This window comes from Ammospiza caudacuta, chromosome 4 (assembly GCF_027887145.1).
Source record: "Ammospiza caudacuta isolate bAmmCau1 chromosome 4, bAmmCau1.pri, whole genome shotgun sequence".
NCBI classification, from domain to species: domain Eukaryota; kingdom Metazoa; phylum Chordata; class Aves; order Passeriformes; family Passerellidae; genus Ammospiza; species Ammospiza caudacuta.
Genome location: NC_080596.1, coordinates 72,388,445 through 72,414,432, shown reverse-complemented (window position 1 = coordinate 72,414,432; position 25,988 = coordinate 72,388,445). Strand labels below are relative to the sequence as shown.

General features: G+C 59.3%; 2 protein-coding genes across 2 annotated transcripts in view; both read right to left on the bottom strand.

Moving 5' to 3' along the window:
• Nucleotides 1-1,497: 1,497 nt before the first annotated feature.
• On the bottom strand, nucleotides 1,498-16,709 carry CPXM1 (carboxypeptidase X, M14 family member 1). Its single transcript, XM_058804352.1, has 14 exons — nucleotides 16,199-16,709; nucleotides 15,965-16,084; nucleotides 15,656-15,765; nucleotides 14,824-14,963; nucleotides 14,672-14,756; nucleotides 11,906-12,056; nucleotides 11,369-11,457; nucleotides 11,143-11,266; nucleotides 9,420-9,616; nucleotides 8,030-8,209; nucleotides 5,902-6,199; nucleotides 4,357-4,496; nucleotides 2,492-2,594; nucleotides 1,498-1,748 (listed from the first exon to the last, which is right to left on the bottom strand). The coding sequence occupies exons 1-14, from the start codon at nucleotides 16,254-16,256 to the stop codon at nucleotides 1,498-1,500; spliced, it is 2,046 nt and encodes a 681-aa protein (XP_058660335.1). The 5' UTR covers nucleotides 16,257-16,709.
• A 4,013-nt stretch (nucleotides 16,710-20,722) lies between these two features.
• Nucleotides 20,723-25,988, bottom strand: part of ZNF638 (zinc finger protein 638) — a 51,860-nt gene continuing 46,594 nt past the window's right edge. Inside the window, 5 exon segments of the mRNA XM_058804351.1 lie at nucleotides 20,723-20,982; nucleotides 21,318-21,436; nucleotides 22,808-22,900; nucleotides 23,096-23,960; nucleotides 25,922-25,987. Of these exon segments, the coding sequence (XP_058660334.1) occupies nucleotides 20,929-20,982; nucleotides 21,318-21,436; nucleotides 22,808-22,900; nucleotides 23,096-23,960; nucleotides 25,922-25,987 (1,197 nt within the window). The 3' untranslated portion in view covers nucleotides 20,723-20,928.

The following is a 25,988-nucleotide window of genomic DNA, read 5'->3' as shown; positions in this document are numbered from 1 at the left end:
TGCAGCCCCTCGCAGTGTTGGTGTCACAATTGTGGGGACACCCCAGTCCTGCCCAGCGTCACCCCAGGGGGCTTTGGGGGGTCCCCATGATGATGCTCGCCCCCCCAGCCCCGATCTGGAGCCTCCCCGGGGGTGGCATGGGGGTCCCGGGTGTGTTGGGGACCCCCATGAACGGCTCAGCCCAGCGCTGGGGACAGCCCCGCATTTGGGAAGGGGGACACGGTGGCATCAGGGCCCAGCAAGGCACAGCCCCCCACCCTGCAGGACCGCAGGGGGGTTAAGGGGTTAAGGTCACCCCAACCCCTTTATTGTACCCTACAACCCCCCAGTGCCCCCTCGGCTTTCCATGGGACTCGGGGTGCCCCACGCTGGTGCCCCACATCTCCTGGGGGCTCAGGGGGTGCTGGCTCTGATGGCGGTGCCCCATCGCCCCACCATGACCCCATGGTCACCCAGACCCCATCCCCGACCCTCTCTCGGTGTCCCCAAAGTCCCAACACCCCCCAGTGCCCCCCAGAACCCTCCCAGTGCACCCATGGCCCGGCACTTCCCGAACCCCACAGCCCGGACACCCACGGACCCCCACCCTGGAGACCCCCCCAGTGTCACAGCCCTGCCGGACATTGTCCCCAGGGTCCCCAGAGCTCCGCAGACCCGCCCAGGTCTCTGCAGCCCCCAGAGCAGCCCCAGCACTGTGGGGACACCCCCCGCTGCAGGTCCCCATTGTCCCCGCTGCCCAGGGACCCCCTCCGTGTCCCCCCAGCCCCGCCCCCTCAGCGCCGCCCATGAATCCCGCATCCTATTGGCCCCCGCCGCCGGCAGCAGCCAATAGGCGCCCAGAGATGAGGGGAGGGGCAGGACAAGCGCTCACGTGCGCATCAGGGGCGGGGCCAGGCTATCCAATGGGATGAAGGGGGCGGGGCCGTGCGGAGCACTCGACAACAGAAAGGGGCGTGGCTCAGTGAGCGTAGCTCATGGTGAATATTTATACCACGGAAATGGGCGTGTCCTAATGAGGGGCGCGGCTCGGAGCGGAATTTCTACTGGTCAGCAGCGAATGGGCGGGGCTTTACTGCGGCGGCGCGACTAAAGGACCGGGAATGGGCGTGGCCTGGTGAGGGGCGTGGCCTCGCCGAGTTCCCACGGCAGGCTCCGGGGCAGAATCGAGCCCCGGTCCCTTTCCTGGTCCCGGTCCTGTTCCTCTTCCCGGTCCTTTTCTAGGTCTCGGTCCCATTCCCGTTCCTGTTCCCGTCCCCATTACCATTCCAGGTCCCATTCCCGTTCCCATTCCCGTTCCCGTTCCCATTCCCATTCCCATTCCCGTTCCTATTCCCGGTCCCCTTCTCACTCCCATTCCCGTTCCCGTTCCCGTTCCCGGTCCCTCCGCCGCTCCAGCCCCGCACACTCGCAGCCGCAGCGCACCCAAACTTTACTGGATCCGTCCCGCCCGTTCTCCCTCGCCCCCTGACCGATCCCGCGGCCCCGGGGCCGCCCCGCTCACTGCCCGCGGCCGTGGGCGCGCAGGCGGCGGAGCCGCAGCCGCTGCAGCCGCAGCGCCGGGTCCGGGCCCGGCCGGGGCCTCCCGGGCCGGTGGCGGCCCCGCGCCCGCGCCAGGCGGAAGCTGCACGGGGTGGGAACGTTCTCGAAGTAGACCCGGCACGGCTGCGTGGCCGCCTCGTAGCCCTCGGCCCGCGCCGTCACCTCGTACTCGCCCGGGTTCAGCAGCCGCCAGTAGTCCCCGTCCGAGGCTGAGGGGGTGGGTGTCACACTGCTGTCCCCACCCTGTCCTTGTCCCCAGCCCCAGTCCTGTTCCTGTCCTTGTCCCCAGACCCAGTCCTGTTCTTGTCCTTGTCCCCAGCCCCAGCCCCGTTCCTGTCCCATCTCCATCCCTAATTCCCATCCCCAATCCCATTCCTGTCCTCGTCCCCTGCCTCAGTCCCGTTCTTGTCCCATCCCGAATTCCCATCCCCAATCCCATTCCTGTCCCAATCCCATCCCCATTCCCAACCTAATCCTGCTTCCTTTGCCATCTGCAATCCCCAATCCCACTCCCCTTCCATCCCTGTCCCCAGCCCCATCCCATTCCTGTCCCCATCCCCTTTCCCAGCCCTATTTCCATCCCCACCTGCAATTCACAATCCCACCCCCAAATCCCATCCCACTCCTTTCCCTGTCCCAGCCCCGTCCCATTCACATCCCCAATGCCATCCCCATGCCTGTCCCATCCCCATTTCCAACCTCATCCCCTTACTCTCCCCATCCCAATCCCATCCCTGTCCCCATCCCATCCCCTTTCCCAGTGCCATCCTATTTCCATCCCCATCTGCAATTCCCAATCCCAAATCCCATCTCATTCCTTTCCCTGTCCCCATCCCCATTCCCATCCTCATCCCCATCCCGTCCCTGTCCTTATCCCACCCTCATTCCCAGCCTGACCCCGATCCCGATCCCGCCCCAAACCCCGCCCCTCCGTGTCTCGGTGTCCCGGTACCGGTGCGGACGTCGTGGTTGATGCCATCCACGGAGATGATGGCGTTGGGGATGCCCAGCTCGGTGTCACTGTCCCGGACCACGCCCTTGATCCCCCGGTGCACCTGCAGGGCGTGGCACAGGTGGCACAGGTGTGTCCCCCGCTCCCGGTGCCACCTCAGCGTTTGGGGACAGCCACGTCCCGCTGCCATCCCGCTGGGCCCCCACCCTGCCGTGCCCATGGCCACCCCGCAATGTCCCCAGCGTGTCACCTCCATCCCCAAAGCCTTACAGACACCCCTAGGGGTTCCCTGGCCCTGCCCTGCTCATGACACAGTGTCCCCATTGTCCCAGCACCCTCCAGACCCCACCCAGTGTCCCCATTGTCCCAGAAACCCCCAAATCCCACCCAGTGTCCCCATTGTCCCAGCAACACCAGACCCCCCACTTGAGACCCCTCCCCAGTGTCCCCATGATCCCAGAACAACCTGGATCCCCCCAGAGTCCCCATGTCCCAAACCCCCCAAATCCCCCATCCTGTACCCCACTTCCCCGTATTCCCATGGGCTCAGCACCCCCAGACCCCCTCAAGTGTCTCCATGTCCCAAACCCCCCAAATCCCCCATCCTGGATCTCCCAGTGTCCCCACGATCACAGAACCACCTGGACCCCCTCCAGTCCCCCCATGTCCCAATCCCCCATGCTGAACTCCCCTTTCCCAGTATCCCCATAATCCCAAAACCCCCCAAATCCTCCATCCTGGATCCTCATTCTCCACTGCCCCCCTCATCCCAGCACCCCCAAGACCCCCCCAGTGTCCCCATGTCCCAAACCCCCCCAGATCCCCCATCCTGAATCCCCCTTCCCCATATCCCCATGGTCTCAGCACCCCCAGACCCCTCCAGTGTCCCCCATGGCCCAAATCCCTCAAATCCCCCATCTTGGACTCCCCTTCCTCAGTGTCCCACTGGTCCCAGGACACCAGACCCTCTCAGTGTCCCCATGTCCCAAACCCCCCAAATCCCCCATCCTGTACCCCACTTCCCCGTATTCCCATGGGCTCAGCACCCCCAGACCCCCTCAAGTGTCTCCATGTCCCAAATCCCTCAAATCCCCCATCCTGGATCTCCCAGTGTCCCCACGATCACAGAACCACCTGGACCCCCTCCAGTCCCCCCATGTCCCAATCCCCCATGCTGAACTCCCCTTTCCCAGTATCCCCATGATCCCAGAACCACCTGGATCCCCTCAGTGTCCCCATGTCCCAAAACCCCCCAAATCCTCCATCCTGGATCCTCATTCTCCACTGCCCCCCTCATCCCAGCACCCCCAAGACCCCCCCAGTGTCCCCATGTCCCAAACCCCCCCCAGATCCCCCATCCTGAATCCCCCTTCCCCATATTCCCATGGTCTCAGCACCCCCAGACCCCTCCAGTGTCCCCCATGGCCCAAATCCCCCATCTTGGACTCCCCTTCCTCAGTGTCCCACTGGTCCCAGGACACCAGACCCTCTCAGTGTCCCCATGTCCCAAAACCCCCCGAATCCCCCATCCTGGATCTCCCAGTGTCCCCCTGGTCCCAGAACCACCTGGATCCCCTCCAGTCTCCCCATGTCCCAAAGCTCCCATTTCCCCATCCTGAACTTCCCTTCTCCACTATCCCCATGATCTCAGAACCACCTGGACCCCCTCAGTGTCCCCATGTCCCAAATTCCCCCAAATCCCCATCCTGCCCCCCCATCCCAGCGCCCCATTCCTCCCCATTCCCATCCCACCCCATCCCCTCCTCACAGACAGACCCGGGGTGGCTCCTGCCACCCTCGAGCCGTGTCCCCAAGCCCCGGGTGGTGCCACCCCCGGTGCCACCCGGTGCCAGCCCGTGCCCCACCTGCTCCATGAAGAGCAGCAGCGACTCGCGGTTGTTCTCCCACTCGGCGGGCAGCTCCGAGGCGTGCGGGAATTTGTCGCAGGAGAGCTCCACGGTGATCTCGAAGCAGTTGGTGTGCAGGTAGCTGAAGTCGTTCATGCCTGGGGGCACAGCGAGGGTGGCAGCAGGGGACAAAGGGACAGAAAAATCCCGGAGTGACAGGAAAATTCCAGAAATTTCCTGGATACTGAGAATTTCAGACTTTCTGTGCTGGCAGCACTGACCCCCACGAGAACACTGCATTTAACCTGAGGGCATAGAGAAAGCTTCCAAAATTAAATAATAAAACTCAAATTATGAATGTGCAGTTGGATTAGAAATGTGTAATATCACAGGGTGGAAAACTTGCAATTTAAAGGTTTAAAATATAATAATATCTATAAAGCAAAATAGAAGTTTTAGGGCAGAGGTTGGTCCTGTCCTTCATCACCTTCTTCTCCATGGGTTTGGGTGGTTTGGTGTAAATGGTTAAAAAATTCCACATTGCAAGTCACAGGTAATTAATTTAATTAATAACTAAATTAATTATTTAAAAATAAAAATAATTTAGGTGTAATTTCTTAATTGGATACTTTAGCCTTAAAAAGCCTTCTAACGGGAGAGATAGGGCTCCACTTTCAGCTTGTTAGAGTAATTTACTATTAAATTCACTGTTTGTGATACTGTATTGTAGGTAAGAACTGATAAATATCTGAGTCCAAATGAGAAAACCATCTTTCTAAAAGAAACAAAAACCCAAAAATTAACAAAAAAAAAGAAACAAAAAATAAGCAAAAAATAACCAACCCACCCCCCAAAAAATTAGCAAAAAAGAAACAAAAAAAGAAACAGAAGAGAAACAAAAGAGAAACAAATTATCAAAAATCCACATGTCCCCACTCACTGCCACCCACCGTGTGCCACCTGAGCTCACAGAGTGTTCCTGCTCACTGCCACTTGTGCCACCTGAGCTCAGTGTCCCTGCTCACTGCCACCATCTAAAAGTGTCCCCACTCACTGTCAGCCACCGTGTGCCCCCGATCTCACACGGTGTCCCCACTCACTGCCACCCATCGTGTGCTACCTGAGCTCAGTGTCCCTGCTCACTGCCACCCCCCGTGTGCCCCCTGATCTCAGGGACTGTCCCCACTCACTGCCATGTGCCCCCTTGAGCTCAATGTCCCTACTCACTGCCATGTGCCACCTGAGCCCAGTGTCCCCACTCACTGCCATGTGCCACCTGGGCTCAGTGTCCCCGCTCACTGCCACCATCTCAGAGTGTCCCCACTCACTGCCATGTGCCCCCTTGAGCTCAATGTCCCTACTCACTGCCATGTGCCACCTGAGCCCAGTGTCCCCACTCACTGCCACCATCTCAGAGTGTCCCCGCTCACTGCCACCATCTCAGAGTGTCCCCACTCACTGCCATGTGCTACCTGAGCTCAGTGTCCCCGCTCACTGCCACCATCTCAGAGTGTCCCCGCTCACTGCCATGTGCCCCCTGGTGTCACGGCGTGCCCCACTCACTGCCAGCCACGGTGTGCCAGTGGGCGCCGTTGATGATGTTGCCGTAGCGCGTGAAGTCGTCGTAGTGGCAGGGGCGGCGCTCGGCGCTGGCCATGGCGGGGTTGGCGGTGGCGTAGACGGTGGCCAGCCAGCGGAAGACGCCGTCGTCGGGGGTGGGGGTGAGCTCCTGCGCCTTCCAGTAGGTGCGGCTCATGTCGAAGGGGTAGGTGACCACCAGCTCCCCTCCGTGCAGGTTGGCGCTCAGCACGAACGGGTAGCGCTGCATCCACGCGATCACCGCACGCGTCTCCGGGGCCACCTGCGCGGTGACACCGCCGTCACCCGTGCCACTGGGGCCGTGTGCGTGGTGACACCGCTGTCACCCCCACCACTGGGGCCATGTGTGTGGTGACACTGCTGTCACCCACACCACCGGGGCCACCTGCGCGGTGACACCACCGTCACCCGTGCCACTGGGGCCGTGTGCGTGGTGACACCGCTGTCACCCACACCACCGGGGCCATGTACGTGGTGACACCGCTGTCACCCACACCACCGGGGCCATGTATGCGGTGACATTGCTGTCACCCGTGCCACTGGGGCCGTGTGCGTGGTGACACCGCTGTCACCCACACCACCGGGGCCATGTGCGTGGTGACACTGCTGTCACCCACATCACCCCAGGGCCATGTGCGTGGTGACACTGCTGTCACCCACACCACCGGGGCCATGTGCGTGGTGACACCGCTGTCACCCACACCACCGGGGCCATGTATGCGGTGACATTGCTGTCACCCACACCATTGGGGCCATGTGCGTGGTGACACTGCTGTCACCCACATCACCCCGGGGCCATGTGCATGGTGACACTGCTGTCACCCACGCCACCGGGGCCATGTGTGTGGTGACACTGCTGTCACCCACACCACCGGGGCCATGTATGCGTTGACACCGCTGTCACCCACACCATTGGGGCCATGTGCGTGGTGACACTGCTGTCACCCATGCCACCGGGGCTACCTGTGCGGTGACACCACTGTCACCCATGTCTCTGGGGCCATGTGTGCAGTGACACAGCTGTCACCTGCATCTTCAGGGCTGCCCAAGCAGTGACACTGTAGTCACCCACACCATTGGGGCCACCTGTGTGGTGACACCACCATCACCTGCATCTCTGGGGCCATGTGTGTGGTGACACTGCCATCATCCGCTTCTCTGGGGCTGCCTGCATGGTGACACTATTGTCACCCGTGTGTCTGGGGCTGCCTGCACGGTGACATTGCCATCACCCATGTCTCTGGGGCCATGTGTGCGGTGACACTGCTGTCACCCTTGCCTCCAGGGCGACTGGTGCCATAACACTGCTGTCACCTGCGTCTCTAGGGCCACGTACGTGGTGACACCGCTGTCATCCGTGCCTCCAGGGCCACCCATGCGATGACACTGCTGTCACCTGCATCTCTGGGGCCATGTGTGCAGTGACACTGCTGTCACTGCTTCTCTGGGGCTGCCCACGTGGTGACACTGCTGTCACCCACATCTCCGGAGCTGCCTGTGCGGTGACAGCGGTGTCACCCACACCACTGGGGCCACCCACGTAGTGACACCACTGTCACCTGCACCACTGGGGCCTGGTGACACCGCTGTCACCAGCAACTTGTGGTGGTGGTGGCCATGTCCTTGTGCCTTCTGGTGACCCCCTGGGTTGGGTGGGTTCAGCCCCCTGTGGGTGGGCAGCACCCACCCCGCTGGACTGGGAGGGGTTTGGGGGTTTCTCAGGGGTTTCAAGGGGGTTTCAGGGGCATTTTGGGCTGTTTTGGGGTCTCACCCCTATGTGACAGGATGGGGGTTTTGGGGTCTCACCCCTATGTGACAGGATGGGGGTTTTGGGGTCTCACCCCTATGTGACAGGATGGGGGTTTTGGGGTCTCACACTGATGTGAAGGGATGGGGGTTTTGGGGTCTCACACTGATAGAATGGGGGTTTTGGGGTCTCACCCCACTGTGATAGGATGGGGACGTTTTGGGGTCTCACCAGGGCACCACCCCAGCAGGATAGGGGTTTTGGGATCTCACACTGATAGGATGGGGATGTTTTGGGGTCTCACCATGGCACCCCCCAGCAGGGTGGGATGTTTTGGGGTCTCACCGTGGCGTTGGCGAAGGTGTAGTACTCGGGGATGGGGATGTAGTGGTTGGGGAACTCGTGGGGCACCAGGTCGTTGTCCTCGGCGTCCCACAGCGCCGTGTTCAGGTCGGCAAAGTTGTGGTTGAGGTCGATGCCCTCGTACGTCCAGCGGCCCATGGCCCATCCCGCCAGCTCCGAGCCCTGCCGGGCACCGCGGGCACCGGGGTCACCAGGAGGGGCATCGGGATGGGCACCGGGATGGGCATTGGTATCACCGGGATGGGCACTGAGATCACCGGGATGGGCACCGGGATGGGTGCTAGGATCACTGGGATGGGCACCGGGATCACCAGGATGGGCACTGGCATTACCGGGATGGGCACCGGGATCACCGGGATGGGCACCGGTATCACCAGGATGGGCACTGGCATTACCGGGATGGGCACTGGGGTCACCGGGATGGGCACTGGGATGGGCACCGGGATCACCAGGATGGGCACAGCGGGCACCAGGGTCAGCGGGATGGGCACTGGGATCACTGGGATGAGCACCGGGATCACCGGCATGGGCACTGGGATCACTGGGATGGACACTGGGATGGACACTGGGGTCACTGAGATGGACACCCTGGGCACCAGGATCACCGAGATGGGCACTGGGATCACTGGGATGGGCACCGGGATCACCGAGATGGGCACTTGGGGTCACTGTGATGGGTACTGGGATGGGCACTGGGATGGACACCAGGATCACAAGGATGGGCACCATGGTCACTGGAGTGGGCACTGGGATCACGGGGCTGGGCACAGGGGTCAGTGGGATCCCTGTGATGGGCACAGCAGTCACCAGGATGTCCACCAGGATGGGCACTGGGATAGGCATCATGGTCACTGGGATGGGCACCAGGATCTCCAGGATGGGCACGAGAATGGGCACCAGGATGGGCACCAGGATCACTGGGATGGGCAGAGCAGTCACTGGGATGGGCACTGGGATGGGCACCGGGATCACCAGGATGGTCACTGGGATGGTCACCTGGGTGAAACCTGTGGTCATCTGGATGAGCACTGGGATCCCCGGGATGGGCACTGGTATGGGCACCGTGGTCACTGGGATAGATACTGGCAGATAGATGGGCACCAGGATCACTGGGATCCTCTGGATGGGCACCAGGACACCAGGATGGGCACTGGGATCCCCAGGATGGGCACGAGAATGGGCACCAGGATGGGCACCAGGGTCACTGGGAGGGGCACTGCGGTCACTGGGATGGGCACTGGGATAGGCACCGGAATGGACACTGGGATCATGGGGATGGGCACCGGGATGGGCACCGGGATGGGCACCGGGATCACTGGGGCTCCTGGGATGGGCACAGTTACGGGCAGGGGCCGGTGGGTGCCAGCCGTACCAGCCTGTAGGCGGTCTCGTAGCCGTCGGGGTTCATGGAGGGCAGCAGGTGGATGCGCGTGCCCGTCACCAGCTGCACCACGCGGGCATCGCCGCGGCGGAACTCCCGGCACAGGAACTCCATCAGGTTCAGCAGCAGCTCCCGGCCCAGCACCTCGTTCCCGTGCATGCCGGCCACGTAGCGGAACTCGGGCTCTCCTGGGGGCCACCAGGGTGCTGCGCTGTCCCCGTGTCCCTGCGCCACCCTGGCCACTGTCCCCGTGTCCCTGTGCCACCCTGGCCACTGTCCCTGTGCCACCCTGGTCACTGTCCCTGTGTCCCTGCACTGCCCTGGTCACTGTCACTGTGCCACCCTGGTCACTGTGCCCGTGTCTCTGTGCCACCCTGGTCACTGTCCCCGTGTCCCTGTGCCACCCTGGTCACTGTCCCTGTGCCACCCTGGTCACTGTGCCCATGTCTCTGTGCCACCCTGGTCACTGTCCCCGTGTCCCTGTGCCACCCTGGCCACTGTCCCTGTGCCACCCTGGTCACTGTCCCCGTGTCCCTGCGCCACCCTGGCCACTGTCCCTGTGCCACCCTGGCCACTGTCCCCATGTCCCTGCACCACCCTGGTCACTGTCCCTGTGCCACCCTGGTCACTGTCCCTGTGCCACCCTGGTCACTGTCCCCGTGTCCCTGCACTGCCCTGGTCACTGTCCCTGTGCCACCCTGGTCACTGTCCCCGTGTCCCTGCACCACCCTGGTCACTGTCCCCCTGTCCCTGCACCAGTCTGGGTGTCCCTGTCCCCATGTCCCTGCACCATCCTGGGTATCCTCATCCCATGTCCCTGCATCAGTCTCGGCGTCCTTGTCCCTGTGCTGGACCAGTCTGGGTGTCCCTGGTCACTGTCCTCATGTCCCTGCACCCCCCTGGGTGTCCTTGTCCCCATCCCGGACTACCCTGGGTGTCCCCGTGTCCCTGCAGCACCCTGGCTGGCCCTGGTCACTGTCCCCATGTCTCTCCGCCAGTCTGGGTGTCCCTGTCCCCATCCTGAGCATCCCTGGGTGTCCCCTGTACCCATCCCCATCCTGGGTGTCCCTGTCCCCATGTCTCTCCACCAGTCTGGGTGTCCCTGTGTCCCCATCTCCATCCTGAGCATCCCTGGTCACCCTGTCCCCATCCACGTGCTCTACTTTGGATATCCCTGGTGAGTGTCCCCATCACCCTGCACCAGTCTGGGTGTCCCTGTGTCCCCATCGCCATCCTGGGTGTCCCCAGCCACCCTGTCCTCTCGTCCTTCACAGATGTGGGTGTCCCTGGTGACCCCAACTCCATGCTGAGCATCCCATGCCAAGTTGGGTGGCCCAGTCACCCCATCCTGAGCCAGGCAGGGCGACTGTCCCATCCTGAGCCAGCCCTGGTGACTGTCCCCACCCCCTGTACCAGCCCTGGTGACTGTCCCCATCCTGAGCCAGCCCTGGTGACTGTTCCCACCCCCTGTACCAGCCCTGGTGACTGTCCCCATCCTGAGCCAGCCCTGGTGACTGTTCCCACCCCCTGTACCAGCCCTGGTGACTGTCCCCACCCTCCAGCACCAGCCCGGCCATCCCCGACGCCCCGTCCTCATCCTGGGCACCCCCAGTCGCCCCATCCCCGCCTGGGCATCCCTGGCCGCTGTCCCCAGGTCCATGGTGTCCCACCCCGGCTGTCCCCAGCTGTCCCCAGCTGTCCCCTTGGCACGCACCCACTTCGTGCTGCCCGGGGTTGTCCGAGATCTCCATCACGTAGAGGCGCAGCCCGCGGGAGCTCTGCCCGATGCTGTACACGCGGGTGATGTCGGGGCACTCCTCGCTCACCCTCTTCATCAGCTGCGGGTGGTGGCACCGTCAGGGACACCCCGAGGTGGCACAGCCCCCCCGGCCCCGCTTGGGGAGACGGAGCCACCCCGGGGGTCGCGGGGAGGGTGGCACCTTTCTCATCTCCTTGTAGTTGTGGTGGCGGAAATCCAGCTGCGGCTCGGGCGGGGCCGGGGGGTGCCAGGCGTGGGCATCGCTGGGATCTGCGGGGACACCGAGGGGACACCGGGGGGACACCGGGGAGACACGGTCAGGGACAGCGAGCAGCCCAGACCGCCATTCTGGTGACACCGCTGGGCGCTACCGGGGCGGCGTGTGGGGACCTGGGGGACACCAGCGGGTCACTGCGGGACAGGGGACAGCCAGGGGGACACCGGCGGGATAGGGGACAGCCAGCGGGTGCCTACGGGACAGGGGACACCAGCGGGTCACTGTGGGGCGGGGGCCAGCCAGCGGGTCCCCGAGGGACAGGGGACAGCCTGAGGGTGGGCAGGGGACAGCCAGAGGGTCACTGCGGGACAGGGGACATCCCCACAGGGCAGGGGACAGGCGGGGACACGCACCGGGCAGGGGACAGCCGGGGGGACACCAGGGGGTCACTGCGGGGCAGGGGACAGCCCCACAGGGCAGGGGACAGCCAGGGACACGCACCGGGCAGGGGACAGCCCAGCACCTCGGCCCGCAGGCAGACGGTGCCGTTGCGGAACCAGCTCTGCGGGTTGATGCGCAGGAAGCGCCCCACGAGCGGCGAGGGCAGCACGTTCAGCACCGGCGTCTCGGGGTCTTTGTTGGCGGGGAACACCTGCGGGGACAGCGGGGACAGGAGGGGACAGCGGGGTCAGGGAGAGCCGCCCGCGGGGCTCCAGGGGTGTGCCCGGTGCCCTCCAGCACGGGCAGGGCAGAGCCTGGGTGGGGCCGCGGGCGCTGCTCGGAGCCCAGGGGCAGCAGGGATGGGCACGGGGAGCCCCAAATCTGTTCCTGGCAGGGGCCAGGCAGGGGGACCCCAAAATCCACCCCTGACATGGAGATCCCCAAATCTGATCCTGGTACAGCTCTGACACAGAGACCCCCAAATCCACCCCAGGCACAGGGAACACAAACCCACCCTGGCACAGGGACCCCAAATCCATCCTTGGTACAGGAACCCCCAAATCCACCCTCAGCACAGGGACCCCAAACTCACTGAGCACAGGGACCCCCCGAACCCAGCCCTGGCACAGCCCTGGCACAGGGACCCCAAACCCATTCTTGGCATGGGGACCCCAAACCACCCTCAGCACAGGGACCCCAAATCCATACCTGGAACAGGCACCCCAACTTACCCTGTCCCAGGGATCCCCAAATCCACCCTCAGCACAGGAACCTCCAAACCCACAGAGCGCAGGCACCCCCAAACCTAGTCCTGGCACAGTCCTGGCACAAGGATCCCAACCCCATCCTCAGCATGGGGACCCCCTGTGAGAGTCTGTCCGAATTTTCCCTCATCTGCCTCACGATCGTCCTTGGGAGACCACTGAAGAGAAGACCCTCCCCATCTATATCTGGCTCTGAAGGAGAAAAGTCACACGTCACGGGCCCTGAGACCTGAAAGCTCAGTGTTGAGCTATTGTTTTCACAGGAGTGTTTGCTGTATGCTAAGAAGGGGGCACCATGCCCCCATTTGCAACAATAGCAGCTCTGGAAGCTCTCCCACCTCTCGGCCTGGCTGGGCTTCTCCTGAGTTTCAGGTGGTCTCCCACCGAAGACCCTCATCTGTTTTACAACCACCATGACAGACAGATGGAGATGTGAGAAGCTTTTCCATCAAGGACTGAGACATGAAACTCCTAAAAGGCCCCTCTGCTCCTTCCAAGGACTGGGACTGAAACCCCCAGCCCGGGGAGGTGTGTGGGGAGGCAAGCTGACCGAAGCGAGATGTTTGCCTGCAGGTTGTGACCACTGGAGCAAGAAAACGATGGCTCTCATTTACTGCTGAGAACATGGACTACCTGTTACATCTGTTCCATATTGGATCTGTTTCCCCCCCCCTCACAATTTTCAGTAATAAAAGCCTCTGAGTTAGCCAGAGCCTTTGAGATCTCCCCAGCGTAGCAGGTGGACCCTCGGCTGGACTGCACCAAAGGACTTCGTCTCTGTGTTGGTAGCTATATCCCCTCTCTCTCTCTCCCTTTCTCTCTCTTTTTCTCTCCCTTAATCCCTCTATTGCATTTTTGCTGTAGTTATTTCAATTAAACTGCATTTGTTTTGATTATCACTGCAAACCCCCTTGTACCGTGCTGGTGTTTTGCACTCTGAGATCATTCCTACGAACCATCAGGCCATCTGTCCATTAGGACGGACCCTGACACCCCCAAACCCACCCTCAGCACGGGGACACCAAATCCATCCTTGATACAGGGATCCCAAACCCAGCTCTGGCACAGGAACCCCCAAATCCACCTCAGCACAGGGACCCCAAACACAGCTCTGGCACAGGAACCTCAAACCCGTCCCTGGCACAGAGACCTCCAAACCCAGCCCTGGCACAGAGACCCCAACCCCTCCCCAGCTCTAGGCTGCCGTGCTCTCCCCGGTGCCACGCCACACCCACGCGTGTCCCCGTGTCCCCACGGCCGTGCCAGGGGGGCTGGCAGGTGCCCAGGTGGGGACAAGCAGCCTTTGTGCTGGGGGGAAATGCTGCAGGGCGCCCGGCGGGGCCAGGCCAAGGGCAACAGAGCCCGGGCACGGAGCCAGCTGGCACGGCCACCCCGGGATGGGCACCCCGGGATGGGCACCCCTGCATGGGCACTCCTCCCTGGGGTGGTTAACCCTCCTTGGTGTGGTTAACCCAGTGTGGTTTAACGCCCTGCCAGTGTGGTTATCCCACCTGCCATGGTTAACCCTGGCATGGTTAACCTCCAGTATAATTAACCCTGGCCTAATTAACCCCCCTGGCAGAGTTATCTCACCTGGTTAACCCCCAGTATAATTAACCCTGGCCTAATTAACCCTCCTGGCATCGTTACCCCCTGGCACGGTTAACTCTTGGAATGGTTAATCCACCTGGCAAATTAACCCCAGCCTAACTAAACCCCGTGGCATCATTGCCCACCTGGCACGATTAACCTCACCACAATTAACTCCAGTATAATTAACTCTGGCCTAATTAACCCCCCCTGGAATGGTTATCCCACCTGGCATGGTTAACCCCACCACAATTAACCCCAGTATAATTAACCCTGGCCTAATTAACCCCACCCTGGCATCATTACCCACCCTGGCACAATTAACCCCAGAGCATCATCAACCTCCCCACCACGCTTAACCCCCCCACCATCATAACCTCCCAGGTGATTCCTGCCCCCCAGCCCTGTCACCTCCCCATGTCCCCACCCCGTCTGGGGATGCCACCCCCGATGCCACCTCAGTGCCACTCACCGCCTCCTCGGTGCCGTTGCGGCTCGGCAGCCACACGTGCGAGTCGTTGCTGACCTGCACCTTGTAGGACGTCACCCAGTCGTACCTGCGGGGCACAGGGGGGTCAGGGGGTCCCCCACGCTGTCCCCCCCTTGTCCCCGTTGTCCCCTTACGTCCAGATGGAGTTGAGGCCCTGGGTGATGACCCCGGTGAAGCGCGTGAGGCGCCGCGCGTCCACCTCCAGCCACTGCTGCGTGTCCTCGCGCCCCGCGCACCAGCCACCGTCAAAGAAGTCACCGTCGTAGAGCCCTGACTGTGGGGACAGGAGGGGACACGCTCAGGGACACGCTCAAGGACAGGACCCCACCGCCCGCCGTGTCCCCGAGCCTGGGGTGGCACCAGGGTGGTGGCACCGAGATCAATGGGAGCCACACGGGAGGGAGGGGGCAGAGCTGGAGAGCGCCTGGGACACTCGCGGGCTGTGAAGATGACACAAACTCGCCACAAAATGTCACAGACATGCCATGAAGATGCCACAAACTCGCCACAAAATGTCAAAAAAAAAAAAAAAGCCATGAAGATGCCAAAAACTCGCCACAAAATGTCAAAAATGTACCACGAAGATGCCACAAACTCGCCACAAAATGTCACAAACACGTCATGAAGATGCCACAAACTTGCCACGAACGGGCAACACCTACTCTGTGTTTGTCATGCACTTGCCATACCTGCATGCCTCGTGTTACATCCAAACATCCCTCCAGCTTGGCACAGCCTGGCACATTCCTGGCACACTCCCAGCACACCCTGGCATACTCCTGGCACACCCTGACCCACCCTGGCACACTCCTGGCACACCCTTGCCCTCCCTGGCATACTCCTAGCATGCTCCTGACCCACTCCTGGCACACCCTGACCCACTCCTGGCCCACTCCTGGCACCCCTTGGCCCACTCCTGGCACACTCCTGGCACCCCTGGCATGTTCCCGGCCCACCCGGCAGTACCTGGATGTTGAGGCGGCCGCGGTGCGCGCCCAGCCCGTGCCGCTTGTGGCTCGATGCCCGGAGCTGCTCGTCCAGCACCCGCAGGGACTCCAGCCCCAGGGGGGGACACGCTGGGGACACAGCGGGGACAGCGCTCACACCGCGACCCCTGAGCAGCAGGGGCCATCCCCACCCTGTGTCCCCACCGAGCTGTGCCATGGGGACCGTGCCAGCCTGGGCTCGACATCCCAACCCCCAGGTGTCCCCAGGACACGGCCAGCCCCGTGTGCAGGTGACAATGCCCGTGCCACCCGCACCCAGCGCACGTACGGGGCTCCTGCGGCGCGGCCGGAGCCTCCGGCTTCTTCCTCAGCACCTTCTTCTTCACCACCTTCTTCCTCACCACCTTCCTCCTCCTCACCGCCACCTTGCTCACCGAGGGCGCGGGGGCTGCGAGGGGACACGGGAACAGCCTGGCACCCCGTTTTCCCCCACGAACCCCCTTTGCACTGCCGTCCTTCACACCCCGTCCCCTCGCAGCGGCCTCGTCCCCTCCGGTCCTACCGGTGCCCGCGGGGTCCCCGGGGCTGGCGGGGGTCGCGCTGCCCTTCGGGGGTCCCATCGTGGTGCTGCTCCTCGAGGGGGCGGCCGTGGTGCCCTTCGGAGGGGGTGCCCCGCTGGCTTTGGGGGGTCCCGCCGTGGTGCCCTGCCAGGGGGGCGTCTCGCTGCCTTTAGGGGGTCCCCTGGCGGTGCTCTTCGTTGGGGTGACCCCGCTGGCTTTGGGGGGTCCCCTGGTGGTTCCCTTCGTTGGGGTGACCCCGCTGGCTTTGGGGGGTCCTGTCGTGGGGCCCTTTCTGGGGGACACCCCGCTGGCCGTGCCCTTGGTTGGGGTCGCCCCGGTGGCTCTGGGGGTCCCGCTGGGCGTGCCCTTGGTTGGGGTGGCCCCGGTGGCTTTGGGGGTCCCGCTGGCGGTGCCCTTGGTTGGGGTCGCCCCGGTGGCTCTGGGGGTCCCGCTGGCCGTGCCCGCCCCGGTGCCGCGGGGCCGGCCGGGCTGGGGGGGCGCGGCGCGGGCGGGGGGCGCCGGGGGGCCCAGCAGGAGCAGCAGCAGCAGCAGCAGCGGCGGGGCGAGGGGCGATCCCCGCATGGCCGCGGCCCTGCCGGTCCCTGCCCGCTCCTGCCGGTCCCTGCCCGCTCCTGGGCCCGGTCCCGGCCCCTCCCCGACCCCCGCCCTCCTCCTGCCCGCCCCTGCCCGGGACCCCCGGCCGTGCCCTGCCCGCCCCGCCCCGTTAACCGGCCCCGTTCCGCTCTCCCTGACACCGGACCCCTCGAACGGGGGACAGCGGGTCCCGCCCGCTCACCGGCGGGTCTTGTCCTGTGACCCTGCCGTGTCCCCACCGTGTCCCCGCTGTCCCATCACCGTGTCCCGCTGTCCCCTCACTGCATCCCCGCTGTCCCCAGCCCCCCGCAGGGTCCCCAGTGTCCCATGGCCGGTCGGGGAGTGGCCCGGGGGTCCGCGGGGGCTCCTCCCGCCTCAGCAGCGGCGTTGCCGGCCGAGCCCGGGGACCCGGCAGGTCCCGGAGCCGCCGGTGCGGGCGGAGCGGGGCCGAACCCGGCGGCCAGAGGCGGTCCCAGGCCCTGGCCCCGACCCCTCGGGGGTGCCCCGGGTGGGACTCGGGGCGCGGGTCCGGGTGCCGGGTCCGGGGTGTGAGTCCTGCTTGTCCCCCCCACCCTGCGCGGGGTCTCACACGCGCTTTTTCCGCCCCCAAAGAACTTTCCTGTCTCGACTTTCCCTTCTTTTATTGGGATTTCCCGCGGGCAGGGCTGGTGCCATCCCTGTCCCTTGTCCTCATCCCTGTGCTGTCCCTGGGGGTGTCCCAGAGCCCTGCGGGGCTGAGGAGGGAGGGGGACAGACAGACCCCTCTGGCTCTGTGCTCTGCTCCGGGATCCTTTGGATCCGCATCACCCGGGGACGCTCCTTCGCCATCCCGGGGAGCGGGGGACAGCGGGGACAGCGGGGACGGAGCATTCCGTGCCCGGTTCCCAGGGCCGGATGCCGGCACGGGTTTTGTCCCGGGCTGAGGCAGCTCTGCCTTCTGTCGAGGCTCTGGCCGTGCCTCAGCCCCGTGACGGCTCTTTCGAGGTTTGCAGCATTCCCGGCCCCGCTCCTGGCGCCGTTCCCGGCCCCGATTCGCGCTGGCTCAGCACTTCCCGGGATGTCAGGAATTTCCTGGTGCAGCGCCCGCGGCTGCCAGAGCCCGCTCGGAGGTGCCTTAAAGGCGCCGTAGCTTTTCCCGGCAGGAATCCCACCGGGAAGCTGCTGTGGTTCCCCGCACCGGAGCGGGATCGAAGCCACCGAGCAGTGCCGGGACAGTCCTGCCCAGGGCCGTGTCACTGTCCCCGTGTCCCTGAGTCATTCCTGCAGGGATGGTCCCAAGGAGTCTCTCCCAGCCTGTGCTCCAGTCTGGGATCTCATCCAGTCTGGATGAATCTCTTCATGTTCTGACAGTGCCACTTCTCCAGGTGTCTCTGGGTGCCACCAGTGTCCTTCCAGTGTCACCCAGGGGGGACAACCCCCTTGGCACACCCTGGTGTTGTGTAGCCAGAGCTGCAGCTCCAGAAGGTTCCAGAAGGTTCCAGAGGGCTCCATGGTTGCCAGGATGTCCCGTTGTGACACCGGAGCTGTGCCATGCTCCAGTCCCAGTGTGATCCCAAAGGGTTCAGGTCCATTCCCAGGAGCAGCAGCTCCCGGATCCCTCTGGAGAAGCCAAATCCCAACTCCCGGCTGGCCCAGCGGCTGAGGAGGCTGCGGTCCCAGGAGGGACAGGGGATGTTGGCCATGGAGCAGGAGCAGTGGGAATTCTGCTGTCCCCCAGAGCTGTGCCAGGGGGGACACAGCAGAGATCCACAGGGATCCCGAGGGTGTCCCCAAGGGATGAGCCAGGGCACAGCCCATGGGCACAGAGATCTGTCCTGGTGGTTGGACTTCATCACCCAGGAGATGTCCCACATGGAAGAATTCATCGACCAGGAGCTGCGCCAGGAGAAAGCCTGGGGAGACCAGGAACTGTGCCAGGGGCAAGGCAACGGATGCCAGGATCTGTCCCAATGGCAGGAATTCACCAACCAAGAGTGGTGCCAAGGGGAAGCCATCGGATCCCAAGAGCAGTGCCAAGGGGAAGCCATCGGATCCCAGGAGTGCTGCCAAGGGGAATCCAACGGATCCCAAGAGTGGCGCCAAGGGGAAGCCATCGGATACAAAAGTGTGTCCCAATGGGAAGATCTGATCAACCAGGAGATGTTCCAGATGGAAGAACTCTTCAACCAAGAGACGTCCCACATGGAAAACTTCACTGACCAAGAACGGTGCCAAGGGAACGCTAAGGGATACAAAACTCTGTCCCAATGGGAAGACTTAATCCAGCAGGAGATGTCCCAGATGAAAGTATCCGTCAACCATGACACGTCCCAAATGGAAGGATCCATCAACCAGGAGATGTCCCAAATGGAAGAATCCATCAACTGCAACATGTCCTACATGGAAGACTTCACCATCCATGAGATGTCCCAAATGGAAGGATTCATTAACCACAAGACGCCCCACACGGAAGAATTCACCAACCAGGAGATGTCCCAAATGAAAGAATCCGTCAACCACGAGATGTCCCACATGGAAGAATCCATCAACCGGGAGACGTCCCACATGGAAGAATCCATCAACTGCAAGATGTCCCACATGGAAGACTTCACCAACCAAGAGATGTCCCACATGGAAGGATCCATCAATCAGGAGATGTCCCACATGGAAGGATCCATCAACCACAAGATGTCCCAGATAAAAGAATGCATCAACCATGACATGTCCCAAATGGAAGGATCCATCAACAACAAGATGCCCCACATGGAAGAATCCATCAACCAAGACCCGTGCCAAGGAAAAGCCAAGAGACACCAAGAACAGCACCAAGGGAAAATCAATGGATACAAAACTCTGTCCCAATGGGAAGACTTAATCCACCAGGAGATGTGCCAGATGGAAGAATTCATCAACCATGAGATGTCCCAAATGGAAGAACTCACTGACCAAGACCTGTGCCAAGGGGACACCGAGACACACCCAGAGCAGTGTCACGGGAATGTCAGGGGACACAAAACTCTGTCCCAATGGGAAGACTTCACCAACCAAGAGACGTCCCAGTGGGAAAGACTTTCTTGACCAGGAGCTGTGCCCAACAGAGCAGGGGCACATCCTCACCCACACCATGGGTGCCGGGGTCAGCTCCCTCCAGCCCTGCCCATCCCGACCTCCAGGGCCTTTCCCACGTGGAGCCTGGCACTGACCCCACCTCAGAGAAGTTCAGCATTCCCAGGGAGTTAATCCGAGTTTCCCCTTCTGACTCACCTGAAGTTCACAGGAAATGGTTCCCATGTGCTCCCCAAAAAGGCAGGGGTGCCCAGCCACAGGCAAAGGAATTAATTAAAGGAATTAAAGGAATTCCTGAATTCCTGTGGCTCTGTCGGCTGCTAATGAGCCCCAGGAGGGGTTGAGTGCTCCAGGGGTGTCCCCAAGTTTGGAATGTCACCATGGAACTCAGGGGGCTGGGGGCAGGGACTCATGGAATTGTTTGGGTTGGGAAAATCCCTCTGAGACCACTGAGTCCAGCTCTGCCCAGGCCACCACTGCCATGTCCCCAAGTGCCACATGCACAGGGCTAAATCGCCCCAGGGATGGGCACTCCACCCCTGCCAGGGCTGGACAGCCCTTTCCAAGAAGGAATTTTCCCAAAATTATCCAACCTGGCCCAGCCTGAGGCCGTTCCCTCTCCTCCTGTCCCTGTTCCCTGGGAACAGATCCCAGCTCCCACCTGGCTCCAAGAATCCAGGGAGTTGTGCAGAGCCAGAAGTTCCCCCTGATCCCCCTTTTCTCCAGGCTGAGCCCCTTTCCCAGCTCCCCCAGCTGCTCCTGGAGCTCCAGCCCCTTCCCTTGACTCTCTCCATCGATCGCCTGGATCTCCAATGTCCATCCAGAGTCACCAAACCCCAAGGAATGACCCCAAACTCAATGAGCCCTGGGGTAACTATACAGTAAGAACATTTATTTCCTGGAGACACCTGGAACAGTCTCTCCCACATCGGATGATCGGAGACACAATTCCAACCCTCTCTTGCTTTGGGTTTGGTCTGTTCCCGGCTCCGATTTTTTACACCGTGGATGCTCCTTCCTGGCCCCGAATGACAAAGGAAATCCGAACACACAGAACTGACTGGCCCCGAAGTGTGGTTCCTGGGAAGCTCCATCACCTGGAGCTCGGCTCCTCCCCACCGCTTTCCTGCTGCTTGGCCATGAATTTCTGTGGAGAAAAGAGAAGACAGAGATGGTACTGCAGGGATATTCCAGGATTATCCCCTAAAACCTGGGCCAGAATATCTGGGCCACGTTCAGTCAGCTCCTCCCACGGCCAAGGTGGGATTTATCCCATAAAACCCCCCAAATTCCACATGGGAAGCTCCTGAGGGGAATGTGGCCAAATCTCAGGGGTCAGGATTCCCCACAATCTGGGCATGGAATAAAAATATTCCACATTCCCACTGTATTCCCAAACCCCATCACACGTGAACTCCCAGGGAATCCTGGCACCCCTGAATCCAAGGATTTGGGGAGATATTTCCGTTTTTCTGGTGGTACCTCCATGTTCTGCCGGTGCAGGGGGGTCCTGCAGTGGTTGATCATGGAGGGCTCGTCGGCGTAGAAGAGGGAGCAGATCTGGCAGAAGAATCCGGCCTTGGGGACCAGGATGTCCAGAGCTGAGGATACACCACAGTCACCACACACAGCTCCCAGAAATATTCCAACCTCACCTTCCTCTAGCCAAATCTGGGGAATCTGTGATTCCTCAAGGGGAAATTACAGTTCTTAAACATTCCAAAAAATCAGGTTTTTCACCCAAGCTGGTCCCTGACCCGTTTCAATCCCCAGGTCATCTCCATTTCCAATAAACACTCCATTTTCTGGGAATAAAACAATGAATCCCATTGAAGTTGGAGCAGGTCTTGAAGGACTGACCCCATGGAAAAATGATCCCTGCTGGAGCAGTTCCTGAAGGACTGACCCCATGGAAGTTGGAGCAGTTCCTGAAGAACTGATCCGATGGAAAAGTGATCTATGCTGGAGCAGTCTGTTCCTGAAGGGTTGACCCCACGGAAGCTGGAGCAGTTCCTGAAGAACTGATCCCATGGAAAAGTGACCCATGTTGGAGTCTGTTCCTGAAGGACTAACCCCATGGAAGTTGGAACAATTCCTGAAGGACTGACCCCATGGAAGTTGGAACAATTCCTGAAGGACTGACTCCATTGAAAAGTGACTCATGTTGGAGCAGCTCCTGAGGGACTGACCCCATGGAAGTTGGACCAGTTCCTGAAGAACTGAGCCCACAGAAATAGGAACAATTCCTGAAGGACTGACCCCATGGAAAAGCGACCCATGTTGGAGCAGTCTGTTCCTGAAGGATTGGTTGATCCCATGGAAGAATGACCCACATTGGAGCAGTTCCTGAAGGAAAGACTCCATGGAAGTGGGAGCAGCTCCTGAAGGACTGACCCCATGGAAATTCAGGAAGTTCCTGAAGGACTGACCCCACAGAAGGTGGAGCAGGGACCTGATTAATTCCTGAAGGATTGATCCCACAGAAAAAGTGACCCACAACAAAGCAGCTCCTGAAGGAAAGACTCCATGGAAGTGACTCATGTTGGAGCAGCTCCTGAAGGACTGACCCCAAGGAAGCTGGAACAATTCCTGACCCCATGGAATTCAGTATATCCCTACATCCTCATTTCACAGGCCTGGCAGCAATCTCCTCCTTTCCAGACACTGAATGTTGGGAATAAAACTCACCACAGGATGGGAACCCTCAGGAGACACTACACTGCACCCCACTAATAATCAATAATTCCACCTGGGTTTGGAAATTTCCGGAAAAAAACTTTCCATGAGAGGCTTCTGAGTTTAACCAACTAGTTAAACACGGATTTGGAGGAGCCAAGAAAAACCATGGATTCTGGGCCCTGACTTTGAGGTTCTCTGTGGTGGTGAGGCACAGGAGGAGTTTTCAAATGGGCAAGAAAGAATCTTCCAGCCAAGAAAACCTGGAGCATTTCAGGGGATTCCTTTGGATTTACCTTTGGGAGTGCTCTGCGTCTTGGGGACACCTGGAAAAGTCGTTTTCTTCTGCTGAGGCTTTGGTTCTGCATCTTCTGATACCAGCTGAGCTGCTGGAGACAGAAATGCATGTTGGGATGGAATCATGGAATCATGGAGTGATGGAATGGAAGCATGGAACAGAATCACGGAATGACGGAATGGAACCATGGCATGGTTTGGGTTGGGAGGCACCTAAGAGACATGGACACCTTCCACCAGCCCAGGTGGCTCCAAGCCTCGTCCAAGCTGGCCTTGATGTTCCTCACCTTTTGGCTTGGAGATTTCAGCCATTTCATCCTCTGGATTTGTATCTCCTAGAATTCCCATTTCTTCCGGTCCTGCAACAGCAACAATATCTTCGTCATCTTCATCCTCGGGCGGGTTCTTCCCTGGGAAAGTGCTTTCTTCTTCTTCATCGCCGACTTCGTCGACTGTAACAAAGTTCAGTTCCTCTTTGAGGTGATTGAAGTCGGCCAGGAAATCATCCTCATCCTCGTTGACCTCATCCAGAGTCACCAGAGGATTGTCCTCGTTGTCCTCCTGGATTTCATCCACGGTCACCAAGGCGTTGGGATCGTCGGGCACCTGGGAGGCAGTGCCATCCCCGGGATTGGTTTTCCCCTCCTCGGCGGCGCTCAGCTCTGCGGGCTCGTTGAGGGGCAGCTCCTCCACCTCCCCAATCTCATCCACGGTCACCAAGGGCTCGGCCTTCAGATCCCGCTCCTCAAATTCACCCCGGGGCCCGTTCCCGTGGGAGCCCGGCTCCTCCTGCTCCGAGATCTCATCCAGCGTCAGCAGCGCCTGCGGATCCTTCACCGCTTCCGACAGCTCCTCCTCTTCCACCACCTCATCCACCACCACCAGGCCCTGGGGGTCGACGCCCGGCAGCGGCACCGGGGCCTCCTCCTCCTCCCCGATCTCATCCAAGGTGACAAAGGACAGCTCACCTTCGGCTCCGCAACTCTTCCCTTTCCTCTTCTTGGGCACCGGCTCCGGAGGGTTGGCTTTGGGGGCTTCTTTTCTCTTCCCCCTCGGGGGGTTCCGCCGCGGCATCACCGGAGACTCGGCTTCCTCCAGCACCTCGTCCACCGTGACAAACTCGTCCAGGTTAAACGGGAAGAGCTCTTCCTCCTGGGAATGGAATAGTTAACTGTCATCTCCAGGAGGAACATCCACACATGTTGGATCCAAAAAATAACCCCAGATTTAATTTGAGTGAAAAAAAAAAACAAAAAAAAAAGTGGTCAGAGCTTAAATTGCAGCTTAAACCTCAGTTAATTTAAATTAATGACTCAGAAATTCAATATTTTGGATTAATTTATTTAAATTAACTCAGGGTTAACCCCATTCACCATGATGAACTCATCCAGGTTAAAAGGGAAGAGCTCTTCATCCTGGGAATGGAATATTTAACTGTCATTGCCAGCAGGATATAAAAATAATCCCAAATTTAATTTGAGAGTGAAAAACAAAAAAAAAATGGTCAGGGCTTAAATTGCAGCTTAAACCTGAGTTAATTTAAATTAATTACTCAGAAATGTTGAACTTCTGAGTCATTAATTTAAATTAACTCAGGTTTAACCTCGTCCACCGTGATGAACTCATCCAGGTTAAATGGGAAGAGCTCTTCATCCTGGGAATGGAATATTTAACTGTTATCACCGGCAGGATATAAAAAATAATTCCAAATTTAATTTGAGAGTGAAAAAAACAAAAAAAAAAGTGGTCAGGGCTTAAATTGCAGCTTAAACCTCAGTTAATTTAAATTAATTACTCAGAAATGTTGAACTTCTGAGTCATTAATTTAAATTAACTCAGGTTTAACCTCGTCCACCATGATGAACTCATCCAGGTTAAATGGGAAGAGCTCTTCATCCTGGGAATGGAATAGTTAACTGTCATCACCGGCAGGATATAAAAAATAATCCCAAATTTAATTTGAGAGTGAAAAAAACAAAAAAAAAAGTGGTCAGGGCTTAAATTGCAGCTTAAACCTGAGTTAATTTAAATTAATTACTCAGAAATTCAACATTTCTGAGTAATTAATTTAAATTAACTCAGGTTTAGTTCAGGAAGCCAAAGTTCTCTGGAAAAATCGCAGCAGGTCAATAGGGGATAAAATTCCATGGGTAAAATTCAATGGATGAAATTCAGCAGATAAAAATCAATGGATAAAATCCAGTGGGATAAAGGTCAATCGACAAAATTCAGTGGATAAAATTCAACTGATAAAATTCAGTGGATAAAATTAAAGGGACAAAATTAGTTGGATAAAATCCAGCAGATAAAGTTAAAGGGACGAAATTCAACAGGTAAAATTCAGTGGATGAATTTCAAGGGACAAAATTCAACGGATAAAGTTCAGTGGAAAAAAAATCAATGGATGAAATTCAGTGGAGAAAGGCCAAAGGATAAAACTGAAGGGATAAAATTCAGTGGATAAAATTTAACAGATAAAATTCAATGGATAAAATTCAGTGGATGAAATTCAGTGGAGAAAGGCCAGTGGATAAAACTGAAGGGACAAAACTTAGTGGATAAAATTCATTCGGTAAAGTTCAACAGATAAAAGTCAACAGATAAAATTCCTGCCAATTCAAAGTTCTGGGTCCAAAGGAATGGGTGCCCCATCCCAAATGATGCCTCTGATTTCTTCCGTTGAGAATTCTGAATTTTTGTTACTTTTTTTGCCAAATTATTCCATCCTACCCTCACATTTTCATGGATATTTAACACAAACTGTGAAACTGGGATTTGGGGATGGATTTATGGGATCTGATCTCAGCTGGGGTTTCCTGGTGGTCCTGGCTCTGTGAGCCTGGAAATAGGGACTGGAGAGATCCAAAGGGAATGGATGCAAAGGGATTCAGAGCCCACGGGATCCATGGACACCAGAAGGAAAAAGGGCAGGAATTTGGTGATCCCATTTTGGGAAGAGGGGAAAGATCCCTGAGAGCAGGAACATCATGGAATCCTGGAATGGTTTGGGTTGGAGAAGATCCTAAATCCCATCCAATCCCACACCCTGGAATATCAAAAATCCCCATTTCCATACACTCCATCCTTTTAATCCCATGGTTTTCCATCCTTACCTCCTTCTGTTTTCCAGTGCTGCCGGCGCTGCTTTTCAAAGCTGCAGCACCGCCCCCACCAGAAGCC